The sequence below is a fragment of the Phaethon aethereus genome, assembly GCF_964289735.1.
Source record: "Phaethon aethereus genome assembly, chromosome: 2".
In the NCBI taxonomy this organism is placed as follows: domain Eukaryota; kingdom Metazoa; phylum Chordata; class Aves; order Phaethontiformes; family Phaethontidae; genus Phaethon; species Phaethon aethereus.
The window spans coordinates 25,522,179-25,545,422 of record NC_138582.1 but is presented as its reverse complement, the minus strand read 5'-3'; the positions used below and the strand labels follow the sequence as shown (position 1 = coordinate 25,545,422).

Here is a 23,244-nt window from a genome sequence, read left to right as displayed (position 1 = left end):
CCTGTAAGTCACTGAAGCAAAGACTGCCTCCCTGGTCATTTGAGAAGACTTGTATGCTTTTGGATGAATCAAAACAGTTTTAGCTTTTTAACTAATTATTAAGGTAAAACTTTCAAAACTGGGCACAGATCCTACTCGCACTGAGAACGGTGGCAGATAGCCTGCTAGATCAAGAGAAGGGCAGAAAATCTAGATGATGTTCTGTAAAGGATTGAACATTACAGAACCAACATATCCTAACGAAATCCTTGAGTTAATTTCATGCCTTGGTTGCATCATGCTTGTATTAATATCCACAAATTGAGAAGTACATAGGTCCTGTAAAATATCTGTATCTGTATGACAGAGTCTTTCTGAAGGCTCATGAAACTCTTCAATCTGGAAATCCACAGTATTTCAAATCAAAAATATTACGACTTGGCACTATATCAAAATCATGATAAATAAAAACTATTGGGTAGAAAATGGGGAAAAAAGAGTTTGTTCAGGAGCTTAATTGTTATGCTGAAACAACCTTGTCTTCTCATACTTCGGCATAAAACAAGCGAGTTTGTATTGACTATTGAATGAATATGTATTCAATATATATTGAATGAATATATATTCACTGATGCACATGATTTTCAACTTAAATTGAAAAAATGGTAGAAAATGTCCGTTTTCTGCATGGTATGCAATTAAGTGCCCTAAGGGAGGGCTGTAATGATTCTCCTAGGAAAGTGATAGTGTGTGATTATCTCCATATGTAGGTTTCCTCCAGCACAAACAGAAATAAAAAGTAGAGTAATATGTGGGTTATGCCGCTAGCAGACACTGAATGGTGAGAACCCAGCTCACAGAACAACTCCTCTGCCTCCTAGACATGAAAGCTGCAGTTATGATTGCTTCTTGTTTGTTTCTTTAAGAAAGGGATAATATAGAACAAGAGAAGTTAAAGAAAGTATGTACTGATCCATAGAGTGCATTTGCTGCATTTTGTCCAATCCAGCCTTAAAAGACTCAAATGAAAGAGTGCCCACCTCTTATTTTTCCTACCCAAAACTATTTCACAAATAAGTACCTTTCATTATTAAATTGTTTTCCTGCTACTGAACTATTTATGAATTTTATCTTTTTAGCTCTATTTTTATTGTCCGGCCCTACTCTAAATAATTTCTTTCATAAGTGTTTATAACTCTAAATATTAGTATATCCTTCCTTTTCTTCTTTTTCAAGTCTTAGATTAGCTTTATGTATTATTTTAAATAGATTAGTATGAATTTACTGCCTTTGTCTTGTCCAATAGTTTTCCAATAAAGACACAAGTACTAGTGTTTCCATAGGGGATCCAGAGGCTGCACACTGAGAGTGGGGCAAGAAAAAAGGCTGAACTGATGAGGCTTCCGGTCAGGAGAGGAATGTGGTTTAGCTGAAGAAGGATGGTCTGAACAAATAATAAAAAACTGTGCTCAAACACTTTTATTAAGCACATTCAGAAGAAAAGGAGCTGGTTTGGAGAAAGGAGCTGTGCTCACAGCCTTGGAGCAGACTGAAATATCTCCTTCCCATGCAAAGGGCTACTTGAGGGGACAGAGGGACAGGAAACACAGACTGCCTCTAGTGCTCACGCACAAAGCGCAAGGACGAGCGGGTCCATGTGCACTCTGCAGGCACTGACAGATAAATCACAGCTGCCTTTGAGTGCCTGTAGCACCACCTTCATGGTGGAGTCTGCATATAGAGAATTCATGACTGAGAATCTCCTTGCCTCGAGACTGCTTAAAACCTCCTTCATCTTGTCCTGCCTACATCTCAGAAGTACTGAATTGCTCATGGGGAGGGCAGGAGCTCGAGGAAAACCAGTCTGTTGACCTACTGTGGGTCATTTTGGGGTAGACAGGGGAGACGATTCAGGTATGAGGAAGATGGATGCATTTAGACCTGGTGGGCCTGGGTCTCCTTCAAGGCCAGAGCTCTGTGTTGGGGATGATTAACAGAGATTTGGAGAAAATTAAAGAATACCTGCATACATAGCAGAGTTAAAAAGAGAGCTAAGTCTGCCCAAGATATCTGGAAAGAAATTAATCACAGCTAATTAACTACTCAAACCTATTCTTAGTTTGTATGATAGATATTAACGGTGCACTAAATACAAAGGAAGATATTACAGAACTTAGTCAGCTGGTGCATGACCCTTGATAGCTATTCTGCACCCCAAACATGTAACTTTTCTAACAAGATTAAATATTAATACTGGAAAAGTGGTGGACAAAACAAGAAAAAAATTTACCCATCCTTAATAACAATAATAAACAAACAAGACAAATATCAGAGGAGTTGCTCAAAAAAAAGAATATTAAGGTGAGCTTAATTCTGTGAACTGGATTATAGGACATGCACACTGCAGAGAGAAGGAAGAACCCTGAAAATACTTTTGTTGCATCTTCTAAACAAGTACAAATAAAGTATTTTAAAGAACATTCTGGTGAATGTTTCCCAGTTCTCATTAGTAACAGAGTTTTCAAAATCCCAGGTTCTGGGGCCACGAAGATGTTACATTACAGTGAGTGGGAAAAATCCATTTCTGTGAGAATATCTGAGAATCTTCCTTAGAGCACCATCAGGGATATCAATTTTCAAAGCCTAAAGCTATTTCTTGCCCCACAGCTATTTAGAAGGAGCATAGAAAAATGCAAAGGGATCTCAACAATGTCAGTTTAAGTGAGTTAAATGTAAAACAACTCTCTACAGAATGATGAAAACTGCAGAAGAAACGATCTCTGATACCACTGGCCTCTCCTCACCACCCTCCCAGGTTATTTCTGCAGGCAAAAGCAAGATAATGAGCTAAAAGCCACAGCAGCCTAAAATTACTCAAGCTACATGTAAAACATGACTTTAAATTTTTAAGTATAAAAAGCTTTTTAATGATCACATCAAACATATATTACTCCTCCAGTTTAAATTAAAAATTTACCAACTTCTCCTCTTAAAGAAAACAACTGCTGTCTTCTCAAACTATTTAAAACCCTGAACAGATGTAGAGTTTGCATCATTGCAACCACACAGAGAAATACTTCCACTGTGTAAGAAGAAAAATACAGTCTTTGTAGCTTAATTCTAAGAAAAAATAATTAAAATCTACTGGTGTGATGCCAGTTCATGGTCTGTGGTGCTGGATTCTTTCTACAACAGCCACCAGAAGCACCCAGCTCAACAGAATGAGGCACAAACTTTTCACTATTTAATTGATACCGGGTTAAGTGCAAAATTCAGTTGGGTACAGTTAAATGTGGTACCAGAGCATAATAGACGTTGGCTCCATCTATTTTAAGACCTGGGAGCTTCCTGTCTCAGAGGTTTGGAGATAGATATATGATGGGTACAGCCCAAATCCGTTCTGGGCAGAGACCCCAGTCTGCCTTCTCCTCCTCCAAAACCCTGGTTTCCAAGCAAAGGAAACTTTCCAAGCAGACCCGGAGTGACACGGGTCTTCAGAGAGTCCTCCAGATGACTGGGCATACTGCGAAGCACATTTCCCCTCAGTCCACATAGGGACTGAGTACCCAGTGTCAGTGACAGCAGCTCACACGTCTCCCATGGGGGATGTGTTGACAACAAATTTGGAAAAAAAAGTGTATATCAGAAGGGTGGACTGTACTGGGTTTGCGTGGCAAGGTTTTGGTGGCGGGGGGGGCTGCAGCGGTGGCTTCTGTGAGAAGCTGCCAGAAGCTTCCCCTGTGTCCGACAGAGCCAGTGCCAGCCGGCTACAAGAGGGACCCGCCGCCGGCCAAGGCCGAGCCCTTCAGTGACGGTGGCAGCGCCTCTGGGGGAATGGAGTTAAGAAGGGGAAGGAAAATGGCACACAGCAACTGCAGCCGGAGAGCGAAGTGAGAATATGTGAAACAGCCCTGCAGCCCCCAGGTCAGAGCAGCAGGAGGGGCAGGAGGGGCTCCAGGCGCCGGAGCAGAGGTTCCCTGGCAGCCCCTGGGGAAGCCCACGGGGAGGCCGGCTGTGCCCCTGCGGCCATGGAGGTCCATGGGGGAGCAGATCTCCACCTGCAGCCCGGGGAGGGCCCCACACTGGAGCAGGGGGATGCCTGAAGGAGCCTGTAACCCCGGAGAAGCCCACACTGGAGCAGGCTGCTGGCAGGACCTGTGACCCCATGAGGGACCCAGGCTGGAGCCGTCTGTTCCTGAAGGACGGCACCCGTGGAGGGACCCATGCCAGAGAAGTTCACGGAGGACCGTCTCCCGTGGGAGGGACCCCACGCTGGAGCAGGGGCAGAGTGTGAGGAGTCCTCCCCCTGAGGAGGAAGCAGCAGCAGACACAAGGTGTGATGAACTGACCACAACCCCCATTCCCCGTCCCCCTGCGCCGCTGGTGGGGAGGAGGGAGAGAAATCGGGAGTGAAGCTGAGCCCAGGATAGACGGGAGGGGTGGGGGGAAGGTGTTTTAAGATTTAGTTTTTATTTCTCATTACCCTACACTGATTTTGATTGGCAATAAATTAAAGTAATTTCCCGAAGTGGAGTCTGTTTTGCCCGTGAGGGTAACTGGTGACTGATCTCTCCCTGTCCTTATCTCGACCCACGAGCCTTTCATTATACTTTCTCTCCCCTGTCCCGCTGAGGAGGGGGTGACAGAGCGGCTTTGGTGGGCACCTGGCGTCCACCCTGGGTCACCCCACCACAGTGACCTTAGGGTTTGGATACACATTTGGAGTCTGTTATTAAGTGCTTAATTTCTTTATTTTAAAAATTAATTTATGAAGGACACACATTCAACAATACCTCAAAACAGCTGCCAACTGGACTGTGCGAAGTCCACCCTCCACCACCTAAAAGAGGTCACAACTTAATGAGAAAAATATTTCTTGATCTTTTAAACTGGAAGACCTGCTGCGTAAACTATCCTTTGCCCAGTTGTTAGCAGATGACATGCATGTGCCTTGGTCAGTTTGTCATTGCCCTAAATGATGAACTGTTCTAAAATTAAAAGGATGCGCTCTCTCTCTGGTTCTAATTTCAGAAGACAGAAAAGTATCTAGTGGTAGGAAGTGTTATTGGGAAGTTATTGTTGTAATTGGCTGTCTACACCGTTTTTACTTCCTTAAGAGAACGTTTGCTAGACTAAATAAAATTTTAGCTATCTCTGTTGTTTGGGCTATGAAATGGATAATGTCAGCTGATACATGGGAATGGAATATAAAATATTAAAATGCTCTCTGGGATCTTCCAGGATAAGCATTTTGAGTCAGTTTAAAAAAAAGTGGATTAGAATTGTGATAACATATAACAGTTAGGGAAATGGTTTCTTGGTATTTGTTATAAGCAAGGAGAAATGGAGAACGGATGAAACAGATGCAACATTTCTTCTCATATTGCGAAGGTAAAGAAGAAGGAATACGCCCAGATAAAAATCAACCTTAAATGTGACCTCTTCTTTGTAGCAATTTAATAACTAATGGGATTTTTTCCCTTCCCACTGCTTTTCACTTCTTCTTTCTAGTTTCCTATATTTGCATTTTATTCAGTTTGGGCAACAAATTAGATCGGTCAATGTCTCTTTATGTTCAGAGACATCTGGAAATGTCTACAATTGTATGAAATATAACTACTGCCACCAAAATCACACCAGGATATGTCGTATTAAATTACATTTTCATCTCAGGTAATATCTCATTTGAGAGAACTTTCCTACAATGGCAAAGTACAGTGCCTTTATCTCTCGTTCTCCAAAATTCTGCAATAGTTTAACATCAAAGGTTACAGTCAATTGCCTGCAGTTTCCTTCTATCTCTTTGCTAAATTGCACCCACATACGGTTGGCTGCCTCCTTCCACTACAGCCGGGAGTCCACCGGGAAGATAATTCATCTTTTCTACCTTTCCATGCAGAATCACTCACTGCAGTGTCACTTCCAAGCATGAAACTGGTAGCTAGAGACAGACCATGAAGTGTTATCACTTGCCAATAGCAAGCGAATGAGCTTGAGTGCATGCAGAGCTGGTGCGGTATCTCAGGCCCTGGATGTTTCAGCTGTGCATACGAAGTGGCTCGATTAAGGGATACAGCTGCACCTTGTATTCCTGTTTTCACAGCCTCTGTACAATATTGTCCTGTCCACTCTGCTTTGCGTTAGCACAACATGATAACATATTTTAAATGTGTGTTTCTTTATCAAAGAAACAGATATCTCATACCTGTCAATCCTTTAATTACAAAAAAACGCATGAAGTAAAGAGTAAGATCATATCAAATGAGTCCTAAGGGTAGGACTTCTGCTAAATTTCAATTATTTGCACATGAAAGAACAAATGAACAACTTTGATAATTCCCATAGCTAAACTAAACATTTCAGGAAATTTCTCGGCCCTTTTTGTCACACTCTGCAGAAGAGTCAAGCAAGTTTGCCCACGTCAACATGAAGCATGGTGATGGGCAGGGGACAGACAGCAGAAACAGCTTGCTGTGATAGTAACATAGAAAACCTGTTGTAGGTGCTCAGGGTCAGACCACAGCTCTGTGCGGTCAGCAGACGCCAGCCCCCGGCATCGGGGGCTTGCAGAGCCGTCAATGCTGGTACAGCACTGGGGGCCAACTGGCGGGAACCAGCAGAGCACAGAGTGACTCAAAAGACAAAATGATGGAAAAAGAAAGATACTACAAGAGTCTCTGAGTTAAGTAGAGTGTTTGTTTTAAACTGTCAGCTCATGTAATTATACGAATAATTTCTTTTCAAACCACATTAACATTTTCCTTTTGTGTTCCTGCTGCAGTTCCTGCAATATTATTCCTCTAGCCACAAACAAGCATTCGATTAAAGTATGTACCCAAGCAAGAAATGGCAAACCATCTCACCTACAACAGATATACATCCCAGTGGAGCGACAAGGGCAATGGGGGCAAATCCGTAGGCTGTGAAATTGCCCACCTCTCCAATCCCCAGGAGGGTAATCCCACACCACCACAGCTTGCTTGTGTAGCAGAGCTTCGGCTCAGTTTGGGAAGCCAGTCGGAGATGAGCGCATTTCTGGAAAATTAATTATTAGGAATAGGCATGAAAAGAAAGACTTCCATTGTGTTCTTATGTCTGACAAAAGTGGGATAATTAAGGGGGCTGTCAACTTCAAATTCCAGGTGCGTCAAGGTTTTCTTTTTAAACTTTCAGGTTGCTTTGTGTTAACTCAGTGCTGCTTCAGATGTGTGATTCCTTAGCCGTGGTGGAAATGACTGAAAAATTAGACCTCTGAATAAACCTGAAAAATATTAAGTGAATACTAGCTAATGCTTCCTCGCTATCACTGCACACCCCTGTTCTTCTCTCAAAGGAAACTCGGCAGTTGTGCTGTGAATCTGGACACACTCAAAGGCAGGAGATGGGGCAAAATCAGAACTGTGGCAACAAACTGGGAGAAGGGGACCAGACGACATGGTCTTCCTGCTCCCTGATAAATATCCTAGCCAGAAATACAACTTCAAAATGAAAAAGGCAGCACTTAACCAAGTCTGCTGTAGGGAGAACTCTAAATTAATTAGGCTGAATTTAGGATTTGGTTACAATCTTCTGTTTGACCTTAGAAGAGAAGAAGATCTCGGGTAAAGCATTCTTTTCAGAAGGAAAACCAGCTAAACCTGTGTCAACAGGTATACTATATACTCAAGTAATACTTCATCAACATTTTTTGTTACACGGAGAAGGTATCACTGACACATGTTGTAATTGTTTTCTCTCTGTTTGTAGAGCAACAACCTGTATATAACAAGATAATTCGACTTTGATCACATTGGTATTCTGAAACAGAGTCGAGGCAATCTCCATCAGGAAGGTGGGAAGGATGCAATGTTTACCAAATTACTTCTGCACAATCCTGTTTCCTGTCTCAGATTCCTCACTGGCCTCTCTGCACAGGGAAATGGGTCCAAACAGTTGGAAAATAAATAATATGACTATTGTAGTATAAATGGTGGTAAAATAATTTTTTTTCTCCATAGCTTGATATTTGATTTTGGAAGTGTCCCTGCAGAGCCCCAGGGAGGTTGTAATCCATTTTCCTCATATTCCCATTCTACTCTGTAGGCTACACTACAGAGTATGGGCCAAACAGTAATGTCTGTGATAAACCATAGACTCAGTTGTTCCTCTTCTTGAGAGGATGCAGCACGTTATTGCAGCTTCATGCTGTGGAACATGTTCAGGGGACGAGATCCTAGGAAGAAGTTTAGTCCTCCAGGGAGAAAGTGAGCATAAGGAAATCAAACTTCACTGAGCCATAGACCAGCAATTCACAGTAACAGCCAGGATTCTGCATGTTCCATTTTCATAAACAAACAAAAAAAGCCCCAAAGAGAAATGGACATTAAATAATATTGTGGAATCAAGAATCCAAGTTTCTGCTGAAAACCAAATAGGACAACTTTTTAGCTGAATCCTGAGCTCTGGTTTCTCCCCAGATTCTTGTAGGAATGACTCTTGAGGGCATAGTGTGAGTGAAAAGATGTGCAACAACACAGGAGGGTGAGCTCAGTGGCTTCCCTACAGCCTTCTCCAGCTCTCTGCCTTCTTTGCATAGTAATGTGGGTGGATGTATTTAGGTGGAGGCTGTTTATAATCCAGCTGAAATACATTGCAAATGGTGGGCTGTTCTTCAGCTGACAAGTACCTAGAGGGGAGAGGGGGAGGATGACTGATGGCATGGTTAGAAAGGGAGGGAGAACAATAATATTTGGCTTCTCCATTTAATAGGAGTGTGAAAATAAACATTGAGATCTAGGGAAAGTCATTATTCATATTTATAAGATATTGTTATTAAATAGCGAAAAACCTATTTTAGAGGATCGATAAAAATTTCAGTTGAAACTGTCAAATGGCAATGCAGAGCTATTGGGTTTTCCTAAACAGCATTTAAAATGCTGGAAGATAGTTCAAATCTAGAAAATGCTGTTAATGATTACAAGTCAGTAGAAGTCTGCCTGCAAGCCTCAGTACATCCCCAGGCAAAGCATCCACTTTGGCACTCAATGCCCTCAGCAGACAAAAGATATGAAGTAGAAACAACCTCATTATTATGGGCTAGACTGAATTTCCACTTCACCAGCAAGTTTTTTCCATTGAAACAGAGCCTGTCCTAGTACTGTCACCATCAGCAGGTTGGAACTGATATTGGAGAGGCAGCAGTCAGCTCAACCTGCCTACCATCTCTGGCTAAACAGATTTCTTTCTATGGGATTCTCCAACTCGAGATACTTAAAATTGAAGGGAATCATTGAAGAACCTTCCAGCATTAATAAAATGGGTTATTATGAACAGAAGATTTCATACTCCACAGCCTTCTGTTTCATCCTTTACAGAAGAAGCAAGAAGTAGCTTTATGTGAGATGTATACAACTCATAAAACCCAAGCTAGCAAAAATACTTTTTCTGGAAAAGTTACACAACAATGTCACCTGCACTTTAAAAACTTTTATTAGAAGACCTAAAAATACCATGAAGTCTACAAGATACAGATTATAATGAGTTATTTAATTTTCTGCTCAGTATGTATTCTAATTATTAATCCAGAAAGGATTTCATTAATCTCATCCTACAACACTTTGCCACAGTTGCAAGGTCAGCACCTCCCATTGCTTTTATTATTTAAAATAATATTTACTCAGATTATTTCATCATAATTGCAGAAGGAAAACTAAATTGGTCAAAGTTGTTATGGGGCCCAATATTGCAAAAAACTTTACGTCTCCATGCATTTAATTACATTAATCACTTCATTAGGTAAGTGATTAATGACCTTGTAATCAATTCCATTTTAGATTTGTACACTCTGAGACAGGGCAACATGGACAGTGGGACTGAGTGCACCCTCAGCAAGTTTGCCGACGACACCAAGCTGAGTGGTGCGGTTGACATGCTGGAAGGACGGGATGCCATCCAGAGAGACCTTGACAGGCTTGAGAGGTGGGCCCATGCGAACGTCACAAAGTCCAACAAAGTCAAGTGCAAGGTCCTGCACATGGGTTGGGGCAATCCCAAGCACAAATACAGGCTGGGGGAGAATGGATTGAGAGCAGCTCAGGCTGGGGGAGAATGGATTGAAAGCAGCCCTCAGGAGCAGGTCTTGGGGGTGTTGGTTAATGAGAAGCTCAACATGATTTGGCATTGTGTGCTTGCAGCCCAGAAAGCCAACCCTATCCTGGGCTGCATCCAAAGCAGCGTGGCCAGCAGGTTGAGGGAGGTGATTCTGCCCCTCTACTGCGCTCTGGTGAGACCCCACCTGGAGTCCTGCATCCAGTTCTGGAGCCCTTAGCACAGGAAAGACACGGACCTGTTGGAGCGGGTCCAGAGGAGGATCACAAAACTGATCAGAGGGATGGAACCCCTCTCCTGTAAGGACAGGCAGAGAGAGTTGGGGTTGTTCAGCCTGGAGAAGAGGAGGCTCTGGGGATACCTTATTGCAGCCTTCCAGTACCTGAAGGGGGCCTAAAAGAAAGGTGGAGAGGGACTTTTTAGAAGGACATGTACTGATACGACAAGGGCTAATCGCTTTAAACTGAAAGAGGGCAAATTTAGATCAGATGTAAGGAAGAAATTCCTCACTATTAAGGTGGTGAGGCACTGGAACAGGTTGCCCATAGAAGTTGCGGATGCCCCGTCCCTGGAAGTGTTCAAGGCCAGGTTGGATGGGAAGCAACCTGGTCTAGTGGAAGGTGTCCCTGCCCATGGCAGGACGGTTGGAACTAGATGATCTTTAAGGTCCTTACCAAACCGAACCATTCTATGATTCTACGATTCTGTGTCATCCAGTGGGACCACAAGCGGGTCACAGCTGGTATTTCCCTATGGCATATTACAAGCAGGAGAAGGAGTTATGAATTTTTATTCTGTTCCCATATGGGAATCACAGCACAGAACAGGTTGAGAGCTAGCATACTGCCATCAACTACAGCAGGACACTCGTTAAAGAGAGGGAATGTTTATTAAATGCAACAAAAGTTGTATTTTGAACTTCACCATAAAAACAAATCATAACATAAATTACTTGTTAAATATAGACAACTCACAATACAGAGAAATAATTTCATACCTGTATACTCAAAGAGGCACTAATCAGAAAATTTGAAGCCGCAGCAAGTAAAACTCCCAAGAGCTGAGTCTGCAAGATCACAAAACAAAGAAATACAAAAATATTTACTATTGGTTTAAGAACAACAATATAACAGTGGTTTTCTGATAGCACATTGCAACTCAAGCAAATTGTGGCACTTTTCAGTCATTGAGTTCATGCTGCTGTAAACTGATAAAAAAAATCTCTGCACAGTTGACTAGGGCTTAAGCAGGAGGCAACTGGGAATGGAAAGGGCATCCCAGTGCAGGAGGTAGTTTTGCTGTCCTTTAGTAGAACACCTTCTTAAATCTCACAAAAGAAAAAAACAGACAGGTCTCAGTTGAACACTACACACATGCATTCTTCTTTTCCAAAAAGGACCTGTTTTATTACATAATCCAGAAGGCAAATCAACAGTAATCGAACCATTCGTATTGGAACACAATTATCTTATGTGTTAACATATCCACTATTTGACAGGGCAGCCAGGAACATCGGTCTCCTGACAGTTTCTATAATGTATTGCGTTATTTCATCAAATTCTTTTCTAATCAGCCTGTCTAATTTTCAGTAAGATTTGCAAACTTTCTATGAAGCTGAGAAATTAAAAACATTCAAGCAGGATTCATTATATTGGAAAGCAGCCATTTAAAGAAGCCATTTCAGCAAGCTCAAATAACAGGTACATGGTTGAGGTCCCTATCTACTTTCAAAATGTTGAAACACTTTGTAAGTTGTCATAAGTGTATTCAAGATCCATTCAAGGTCACTGGTATAGTGCTATGAGGAGCCCCATTAGGTTGTAGAGAAGGCAAATATATTATCAGTGAGTTTTCATAAACAAGGTCATGGTAACAGAAACCAGCATATTGGTTGCAAGCTGTACAGCAAGATCCAAATCAGTGCTCACAGCCTCAGCTTTCATGACTCTTCTCCAGGAAGGTCCCTCGGCACCTACGAACAGGCAGTGCCTGCAAGACACAGAGACTGTTGCCCCTCAACATTTATAAAGAGCAATATGTGGTCCAGCAAGCTCTTGGAGATAACAATAGCTGGGGATTATTGTTGTGGTTAGATAGTTCCCACACTATGAAAGAACATCCCCCAAAATGTGAAGAAACAACAGCCTTATTACAAAGAGATGGTAATACTCTTATTTAGGAGGCACAGCTGAATCCAGCTGTCCCCAGACCATGCATTTCTGTAGTGGCTTAGACTCAAGAAGAAGCAGCAGACAACAGAATCTCTTGGCCAACTGCCAGGTGCCACCAAGACGTGACTGATGAGTACAAGGGGATGCAGAGGGGGAATGCAGGAGGTGAGAGGGCTCCCTTTGCTCACACACCTTCTGTGCTAAGTAATAACAACACCAGTGCCACGGCCTGCGTGCAAGAAGCATTCGCTAAGAAGCATTACTCGAGTTTTGCCCATACCCTCTGGTGCCTGGCCACTGGAGGTCCTTCCCATCTTGCATTCTCTCCGCCCCCGCCCCAATATTCCCCAGTGGATGCTCCAGCAGCACATCCTGGGCTCTCAGGCATGGTGTATTTTCCATGATCTGGGAACACCCCTCACTGGGAGCAGTGGGGAGTGCGTGACAAGAGGTCTCGGCGCACCTCAGCACAGACGCCTGGGCTGAGATTAGGCACTAGCTGTTACAGGGACACAAAGCAGCCTTGCAGCTCCTTCCGCGCTGGGGAAATGCTGTCAAATGGTCCACACCCAGGGCCCCGCAGGAGCAGAGGGGATGGGTTTTCCTTCCTGAGGCTTCAACGCTGGTGGTACTACACCTTGTGCAAAGTTTGACCACATCACAGGTGGATTATTGCACTCTCCTCATCATCCTGCACACACAGCAACTTCAATAAAACGGCAGTTAAATCAAAATTGTTTTCTTGCTCCCAAATGCTTGTTCTTTTTAAATGACAACATGCTCCCTTGTGAGGGGGTGGAGAAGTGGCCTTGTCAGTGTCGTCATGAAGGGTTTAAGAAAAAGGAGACAGCAGGGAATAGAAACCAGAAACTGACACTTCATTTACCCCATCACTTTATTGCTTTCACATCAGTAATTGTAATATATCCACACTACTCCCAGCGGAGAACCCAACCTGTCTGCGGCTCTTTCTGTTTCAGTGGCTGATCCTGCCCTCGTGGCTGCATGTCTGGACTCACAGCTCTTTCCTCTCAGCTTTAAGCCGGGGGTCACAGACACTGTGCAGGACTCGGGAGGCAACCAGCACCCCAGGGAGGACACACAGTTGGTCTCCAGACAGCCCAAAGGAGGGTCTCTGTCCAGCTCTTGAGTAAAACTTGCATGCAGCTGCTGGGCAGAGGATGAGACTACATGTTCCATCTGCCATCCAATGAATGTGCAAAATCCACATATGGGTACCAATGATGACCTGAGTACCTGCCTCCAGAGGCTGTGCATCAAATGCCCCTTTCACGGCTTTACACACTGCATGCATAGGAACTCTAGCAGGAAGTCTTCCAATGCCCTGCATCACTGGTGTCCTCTCCAGAGTTGACTGCTTTCATATCATGTTGGTTGCTTCCTCATGTACATGTGAGTTTGGCTCAGATATCCTTGTGGGACACATAAGATTTCTGCTGTGGCATTGCTGGAACAGAGGCTGATGGCCTCAGGGGCTGAAATAGGATCCTGGGCCATGGGCAAGGTGGGGAACCCCGGGGGTGGGCAGGGATGGGCAGGGCTTTAGGTGCCTTCAGGGCCCTGACAAGCCCATGCAAAGCTGTTGAGGTGACTACCTTGTGCCTAACTTAGGCAACCTCCTGTGTCTGCACATAAAGGAAAAAGAGTGCGTATGTATGATCAAGGCAAATTGCTCAGGTCATTTTACTGTAATGACCACATGTTTCACCTGAGAGTTGCTGTTGGCATATATACTGCTCTGCCTGCTCCAGACTGACATGTGCTAATGAGCTCTGTTTAATATGGTCAAAGCACCATACTTCCAAACCCAAGGCTGGACAGACCCCTAAAGATTAAAAGCAGAGTACGATGCCCTAAGGAGGTCAAATATCACATGGATCCGTTCAGGGAGATGAAAGTACAGTAACGCCATGCAGCTATAGCATGGCAAAACTATCTTGTACAGGTTCATACTCAGACATGTCAATATTAAAGAAAATAATGGGGAACAAAATGCGGGCAAGAGGAACATTTGATTGCAAACTTCACAAACCAGAGTGCATCTTAAATCAGCACGCAATTTCTAATGCACAAGAGCTATCTCATACAGCAGTGCTCAAAGCAGGAGAGAAAAAAAAACAGGATACCGTATCTCAGGATAGTAAAACTGTGCATGAATGAAAGATGACCTGGGACAGAAGATAGATCACCTTATCACACTAAAATGGTTGTTGTATTGCCCTGAAGGCCACCACAACCCTTCTGTTCCCATCTTGTCATGTAAAAGGCTTCATTATTTGTGCTGTCTGCCATTCAACATCCTTTAGAAGCTAGAGGACTGGTGGAACAGTCAGTTTTATAAGCAATAAACACGATATTTTCTGAACACAGAGCTTCCAGTTGTGATATCATCCACAGCACTGCAGGGCTTCCCACACACAAGTCTTGAGACAAACCTCCGTGAGGGAATTCAGTTGCAGACCCAACTTCAGAGCTATGGTGCTACTTCAGTCAGCTAAGGACTTCTACCGGAAAAAGCCTTAAATATTCAAAACTGTTGGCATAAAATGCAAGTCCCTTCATCACCAAAACATCTGTCTGAACATACAGGCCACTTTGTTGGACCCCAGATTTCAAACTGTTGACAAATTCTTCCAGTGTTTCCAAATGCATGAGGCTTATGACAGAAACATCCTGCCCTTAAGTTTTCCAGAAAGTAAAAAAACACGGCACAAATTTTATTTCCTTCACCTTAATATGGTTTGGAAGAAGCCATGAAAGTCACTTGCTGGCTTCGCAGTCCTTTCTAGACCGTCCCCGAGCGCACAGACTGTGCATGGAGACTGTGGATCTGCCGAAATTTTCCTCAGCGGCGGAGCTGGCTTGAGGAATGCCTTCCCCTGGCTCCTCATTCCCTCGCTGCCTCATTTGTGTTAAAACAACAATTTGTGAGGCTGGCAAGGCACTGTTCCAGGTTTGAAATAACCCTCCTAAAATATACACCATTAGCATTATGTTCTTTATAAGCCACCTGCCAATTTTTAACACTAAAGGGGGATCAAAATTCACAAGTTGCAGCAAGGGTTTTTAAATGGTGGCCCTGCACGGTTTGCCAGTGGTGACAGTGACCCGTACAGGGGGTTGTTGGTGGGAAGGTGCCCCAAAAGTGGCAAATTTATGCTGAGGCACCCTCAGCACTCGCCTGGTATCCCCCGTCCCAGCTGCCTGAGGCTTTTGCACAAGCCCAGGTGTAGGGTTGGGAGGTTTGAAGGATTGCTCAGGAGGCATCCATATGCCAAGTGGAGTGGCAATGTATTGCTATTCAAAATAAACAAGCGGCAGTATGGCGTATTTCTGCGTACGGTCCTGCTTGGAGCGCTCATGCAGGACCTGATGCTTATTTACCCTAGCACCTTTTCACATCATTCTGGCAGCGTTTTAAAAGGGCATTTTACATGCAAGGTCTCTTTTTATTGTCAAAGTAAAGTAAGGGGTTTATGATAAATGAAAGCCAGGCTGAAATCTAAATCTTTGGCATTAGTTCTAATAAACTTATCCCTTGCAGACTAAAATCTGCATTGGAGACTCAGTTATACAGCGAGATGTAATTTACCCATACTACATGTATGTTTTCCTAATGCACATTAAACTGCAGTTGCCAGAACTGCGAAATGAAAACTTAGAAAGATTAACTTAATTTGCATTGTCTAAAAGGTATATGGCCACTAGTTATGGAAACTTTCTATGCCTGTAAATTAAACTGATGAACAAAAAACCCCTAATTCAAATGTATGTTGTTGGCTCACTCATCAAGGCTAATTAAACTGGTCCTCCTGTTTTTCTTAATTTTTGCATTTATTTGTGAACTAAAGGCGTTCCCAAGAAACGCAGTGACATATATTGCTTCAAAAACTACACATCATTTCCAGTAATTAGGATTTTGTCAGATCACAATGGATTTTATAAAAAAAGGGGGGGAAATGACTCCTAAACTTCCAATTCTGAATTAACCCTGAAGCAAGGGGAACTCAGAGTCCTTAACAAAAAACATATTTTTCAAAGATTCCACCATGTGGAATTAGGAGAGGCTTATCATTTAGCTATTATTATTATTATTCACAGAGCTCTGGCTGGACCCAGAGCTTTACAGATGTATAAAGAAAACAAGGTCCTTGTTTCAATGGTTTTCATAGTGCAATTCCTATACTTATATATGGGTTCAGGCACATATGAAGTACCGAAGGACGCCTGAAATAAAAGAGCAATTACCAGTGTTGGAACAAGTAATGAAAATAGATTTGATTTGCTCATTGTGACATAAAAGAAAAAGAACATCATTGTTCAATATACAAGAAGGGGAGGATTAAAACATTTGTCACCATCTTTGTTCAGAACAGAAGGAGAGAGAACTTGATAACTAAGTCAGGATAAATTTGAGTGGAGACAAGACGGTTTGTAGTTGCCAGGCTGGTTTCCAGACCACAGTAGATAATGTTCATATCTCATGAATATTACCCTTGCCTTTACCAGGTTTTACCTTTCATTACCTCACAAATTTAAAATATATTTTTTTACAGAAAGATGAACTGTAAAGGCCAGAAGAAGAGCCTGGTAAGTTATCAAAAGGCATGGGAACTTGAGACGATAAAGCAACTACAGAAGTGGGACCCTTCTATTCAGCTCCATGTTTCAATAATTTTCATGAGATCTTATGTAAATTCATCAGCGTGATTGTTTTAAATAATGCCTTTAGTGAGTAACAAACTGAGAACAAAGAATATGAATTGTGAAATATACTGAAGTAGCATTCGATATACTCACTAAGTGTATATCGAAACATATATATTTGTTAACATTATATAACTATAATGCTAAGAAGCATTTTGAGTAGCAATTTATTTTCCTTTTTTGAAGAGTTACAACCAAACCTCCCAACTCCTAAATTTCAGTTTCTTATTCTCAGGAATCAACTCTCAAAATTAGAAATAAATGGGAGAATGGGTGTGGTGGGGTGACCCAGGCTGGACACCAGGTGCCCACCAAAGCCGCTCTGTCACCCTCCTCTGCAGCGGGACAGGGAAGAGAAAGTATAATGAAAGGCTCGTGGGTCGAGATAAGGACAGAGATAAGTCACCAGTTACCCTCACAGGCAAAACAGACTCCACTTTGGGAAATTACTTTAATTTATTACCAATCAGATCAGAGGAAGATAATGAGAAATAAAAATTGAATCTTAAATCACCTTCCCCCACCCCTCCCGTCTTCCCGGGCTCAGCTTCACTTCCAATTTCTCTCCCTCCTCCCCACCAGCGGCGCAGGGGGACGGGGAATGGGGGTTGTGGTCAGTTCATCACACACTGTCTCTGCCGCTCCTTCCTCCTCAGCGGGAGGACTCCTCACACTCTGCCCTGCTCCGGCGTGGGGTCCCTCCCACAGGAGACAGTCCTCCACTGACTTCTCCAACTTGAGTCCTTCCCATGGGCTGCAGTTCTTCACGAGCTGCTCCAGCCTGGGTCCCCCCACAGGGTCACAAGTCCTGCCAGCAAACCGGCTCCAGCCTGGGCTCCTCTCTCCACAGGGCTCCTCTCTCCTCGTCTGCCAGGAGCCTGCTCCAGCGTGGGCTTCCCATGGGATCACAGCCTCCTTCAGGCATCCCCCTGCTCCGGCGTGGGGCCCTCCCCGGGTGCAGGTGGAGATCTGCTCCCCCATGGAGCTCCATGGCTGCAGGGGCACAGCTGGCCTCACCGTGGGCTTCCCCAGGGGCTGCCGGGGACCCTCTGCTCCGGCGCCTGGAGCCCTCCTGCCCCTCCTGCTGCTCTGACCTGGGGGCTGCAGAGTTGTTTATCTCATAATCTCACTTCTCTCTCTGGCTGCTCTCACACAGTTTTTTCCCCCTTTTTAACTCCGTTCCCCCAGAGGTGCTGCCATTGTCACTGATGGGCTCGGCCTCGGCCAGTGGCGGGTCCATCTTGGAGCCGGCTGGCACTGGCTCTATCTGACACAGGGGAAGCTTCTGGCAGCTTCTCACAGAAGCCACCGCTGCAGCCCCCCCGCCACCAAAATCTTGCCACACAAAGCCAGTACAACGGGGAAGGGACAGTAAGGGTTTTTACACTGTTCCTCAGGGGAATAGCCTGGGATACTTTGCCACATAATCAAAGACCATTTCATGATTTTAATACTGCCTGTTAGATTGCAAATAAAAACCTCTCCAATTGCTGTATAACAGAGGGTCTAAAAATTTCAATCATAGTTGATAACATCTGAATAGAAAGATTTTCTCAAGGACCATCACATAACATCTCCATGGCAACTACAGAAAGGACATACCTCGAAAAGTAAGAATAGGATTATAAACTTTTGCCAGTTTCCAGGTCCCTCAGGAGAAACAAGGAGGCAAGCCAGCATTGCCTGACCGGCTTCTCCCACAAAACGGCCGGCTGGCTCGGGGATACTCCTCTACTGCTGCCCAGGAGCAGGTTTTCTGGATATTCCTTGTCTGACCCTGCCTAGCTGCTGGTGTACAAGGTAAGGGTGAAGCCAGGCCGCTCACAGCCTCTGTGTATTAATTCATGGAAGCTACAGCCCGGCTCACGTTGAGAGGCTGCACTGCTCCTCTCCCTGCTTCATGTGGCTCCCTGGATCCCTAAACCAAGAGCCAAGGAGGGGGACACAAGGCTCATGGGGAGCTGGAGCGTACCAGGTCATGCCCTGCGAGACGGAGCTAGCTCTGCCCGTGCTCAGAAAGACAGGCAAGCTCAAAAGGGAGCGATGTGAACAACTAAGTAGTGCTGTTAAGCCTTTTATCAGGTTGCAGAGCAAGGCAGAGACTGCTGTTGAAGCGTATACATACTCTGCATGTACACAAAAACACGTCTCCAAATCAAGCGCAGCTAACTCATTCCCTCTTGTTATTGTAGTTATTGTATTTTATATTTGTATTGTAGTTATAGTATTGTAGTTATTGCTGGAGTACAAATGAGCCATTTCCAATTCCACTTACATCAGATACACAAAATCCTGACAGCAATGTAGCCAGCTTAATACATTATTTACCAAATCCTCAAAAGAACTTTTATATAAAGATCTCCCTTTACCAGCTGAGAGGAGCAGGGGAATGACGTGCACCTCTCCAGCATCACTTTCCAGCGAAGGCAGGCTTGTCTCAATTAATCCTCTGTTAGCTGTAGGGTTAGGAAGGGTCCTTCCTTTGATGTGCACAGAAAACACTTCTCCACAACCTGAGTGAACATGCTCATCTGTTGAACCCCGGTGTCACACACGTGGGCCAGGGGTAAAGGCAGGCTGGAAACGAGGACACTTCCAAGCCAGTCGCATTTCAGAGCGGTTTCTAACAAACTGGAGTATCAACAGGGAAGGGGAAAAAGAAAAGACCTGACTGCATTTAGAATGAAGTTTGATCCATCTGTTAAAAGAATTATTTGATTTTATGGTAGGGGAATGGGCAGCCCAAAGGCCCTTCCAGTCTGCTGTTCCAACAGAGGAGGGGTGCTGTACATCAGTTCCTTGCTTTCCTTCCTCATGCACTTGGCTCTCCTACTTTCATTTCCACAGAGAGTGTTAATCATTTACAGATAGTTCCTAATGCAAAAAAAAAAAAAAAAAAAAAGACTGGACTCCAGAAGGCAGAGACATTATTCATTTAAATATAAACAACTGCTAGATTATCAGTGATGATTTAAAAACAGAAGGTCTTGCACCTTCTGAAATATTCACAAGTATGTATATGGGTGCATACACACATAAACACACAACTGGATGCATTTAATTTGCAGATACTTCTGGTCAAGACTGTAAGATGCAAATCTGGGGATAACAAATAAACTCTTTAAAGAAATTACCTCATATGCAAATTTCTTGCAGGGGCCTGAGATGTAGGCAATGTGCTCATGTTTTCCCAGCTGTCTCCCTGTGACACATTGCAGTTGTGCATTTTGATCTTTTACTACAAACTGTAACCTGGTTTAAACTATTGGTTACCATTTTCTGGTTCATAGTGGATGTTGACATAAGGAGTAGGTATCTAGCTCACAAGAATCCAAAACATCTACTACATAGTTGCCTTCTGTTGCAGAAAACAGAAATCAATTTATCTGGATGATGCCTCCTAGGTACCTTTATCACCTTTTTATATTCTCTGTTGCACTTAAAGAGATAACAAGGTGATGGGTTTTTTCCCCAGTTTTGAGTATTATTGATATTTCAGCAACTGTATGTTATGTGGATTCTCTCATATAGAACTTGGTGCCTTTCTTTTCTGGTATTTTAGCATTAGTATAAAATACAATAGTCAGAAAGTTTCTTCTTGACAGGGATTACTATAGAGATGGGACCATGAAGATAAATTCTGTCTACCCCATTTCAGGAATTAAAAAAATGAAGGAGAACTGAGCACCCTGAGTCAGATGCTGTCATCTCTATGCTTTTGTAAACCACTCATTGCTTTTTAGTTTGCCCTAAAAAGTAGGACTCAATAGCCTCTGATCTGTAGCTGTTGTGGTTGAACTCCAGCCAGCAGCTCAGCCCCATGCAGCGGCTCACTCTCTCCTCCCCAGCAAGGTGGGGAGAGAATCGGAAGGGTAAAAGCATGAAAACTCATGAGTTGAGATAAAGACAGTTTAACGGGTAAAGCAAAAGCCATGTGCACAAGCAAAGCAACATGAGGAATTCATTAACTGCCTCCCATGGGCAGGCAGGTGTTCAGTCATCTCCAGGGAAGCAGGGCTCCATCACACATAATGGTTACTTGGGAAGACAAATGCCGTAACTCCGAATGTCCTTCCCCTTCCTCCTTCTTCCCCTGGATTTATTGCTGAGCGCATCATATGATATGGGATGTCCCTTTGGTCAGTTGGGGTCAGCTGTCCCAGCTGTGTCCCCTCCCAACTTCTTGTGCACCCCCAGCCTCCTTGCTGGCAGGGCAGTAAGAGAAACAAGAAGTGTCTCGATGTTGTGAAAACACTGTTCAGCAACAACTAAAACATCCCCATGTTGTCAACAGTGTTTTCATCACAAATTGAAAACAGCACCACGCGAACTACCATGAAGAAAATTGACTCCAGCCAAAACCAGTACAACACTCAAGAGATGGAGCTAGACTCTTGATGAGATGAAAGCTGCTATTATTTGTTTGACTAAAGCTTCTGCAGACACTACAAGCTTTGCCTTCCATCATCTTGACGTGATGACTGAGTCATTGCTGCATGATAACACAGACACTGAATGATAATGTGCATGGTGCTTTAGTAACTGCAGGGAGCAAAAGATTGCCACTGAAAGAGAGAGAAATAGAGCAAAGAGTCATTAGAAGTCAATAAATACAAGAACTTCGTGACAATTCCAAAGCAGAAAAAACCCAAAACAAACACAAAATCCCCACAAGCAGAAGAAAAACATTAAGATATAGTAGGTTAGAGTCATAAAGCAACGTAAATGGAGTCACAATCCATTTATTTCCAAGTTGGAGCCGCAGAAAATTTAAGTAGGTTTTAATTGGGAGTTAACTATCTGGATACAGGTTTTGTGTACATAACAGACTTGTATTTTGATTGTTTTTCACAGGAACGTCTTTCATTGGAGATATCCTTGGCTGTTGGAAGAAAAAGGATTCAAGTGCAATCCATATCAGCTGGCAAAATGACTTTGTTTTGAGAAGGATGACAGTTAAGTCATTGGACGTGTTACCTAAGACCCTGGTGGAGATTTTAGTTCCCATGAAGCTGATTTGGTTCTAGGGGATTAAATGTCAGCAAGAGCTAGACTTGTCCACAAGAGGAGATCTGTTAGAAGTCTGTGTTACTACTTCACCTCAGCCAGCACGAGGCAGCCATGTCCAAGGAGACAGCATTTGCTTTTCTGTGAGTCATTGCTTCCACACATGGAGGGGTTTCCTCCAAACCTTGCACTCGTCATGGTCCAGACGTTGCATTCACCATATGCCTCTGCATCACAGGGTTGTTTCTACAGAACACATCAGGATATGAAGGCGAATATAGCCAGAGAGTCACTGCGTGCCTCATCCAAGAGTTAAATGCCAACGATCCTGTGATTTCTATCTATCACAGTTCCACAATCTCTCTTTATTTCCCCATTATGGGCTAAACAGTTCATATCACCAAACAAGGCCAAAGCTTCTATCCTAGATGATGCAGATCAACCATGAACATCATGGAGGCGAATGTAGTTATACTGGTATAACCTCAATTTAAGCAGTACACATCTGTTTGGTTTGATATTGACTATTTACTTTTGAGCATACTCTGCAAATATCACTGCCACATTTCTTAAGATCTCTGCTCCAGGCCTGGCGTTGATTCGCACACCAACTGGCTCTCTTTTGAAGCTGCTGGCAGTATGTTTCAAAGTCCAGATTAGTCACAAAATGGAAAGCATATCTCCCAACTGTTCACATGAACAAATGCCATTCTTCTGGTGACATTATAAACATGAGCATAACAGTTTATACATGTCACCAAAACTCCAAACGGAATAATCACGGCCTCCAGTTACTAGTTTAACCAAAGGTCCTCACCTCCCCTATGACTGAAGTACACAGTCTGCTGTTTGCTCATCCTTCTAAAGCCTTGGGTTTTGAGTTTGGTCAAATTTCTGCTTGAGTCGTCTGGATTCTTTTGATTCCTTCAAACAGGAATTAATCAGATCCAGCAGACTGTTCGAGACATGCAAGGACAAGATTCAGACATCTTTTCTTTTTTTTGATGCCCAAAGCAGACTTCAAGAGCACAGGAAGAGAAAGGTCATACTTCAGCTTTGAAAAGCAATACAGTCTTCTTCGTGTCACAAAATCATAAAGGGCCACAGCATCATAGGTGAGATTTTATGAGAAAGGCAACTTTTATTTAAAAAATTAAGAGTATTTTCATGTCGATTTAGCCAGAAAAACTGCCTCATCAAGGAGTCAAATGAGTGCTAGGGCAAATGAAACAGCAGAAGCACCGGTTCAAGACCGGAGCAACACCACCTTTTT

General features: G+C 43.4%; 1 protein-coding gene across 1 annotated transcript in view; it reads right to left on the bottom strand.

Moving 5' to 3' along the window:
* NIPAL2 (NIPA like domain containing 2) overlaps positions 1 to 23,244 on the bottom strand; it is a gene marked incomplete at its 3' end in the record, with an annotated part of 52,591 nt that overhangs the window by 23,174 nt on the left and 6,173 nt on the right. Inside the window, 2 exon segments of the mRNA XM_082014752.1 lie at positions 6,843 to 7,014; positions 11,063 to 11,131. Of these exon segments, the coding sequence (XP_081870878.1) occupies positions 6,843 to 7,014; positions 11,063 to 11,131 (241 nt within the window).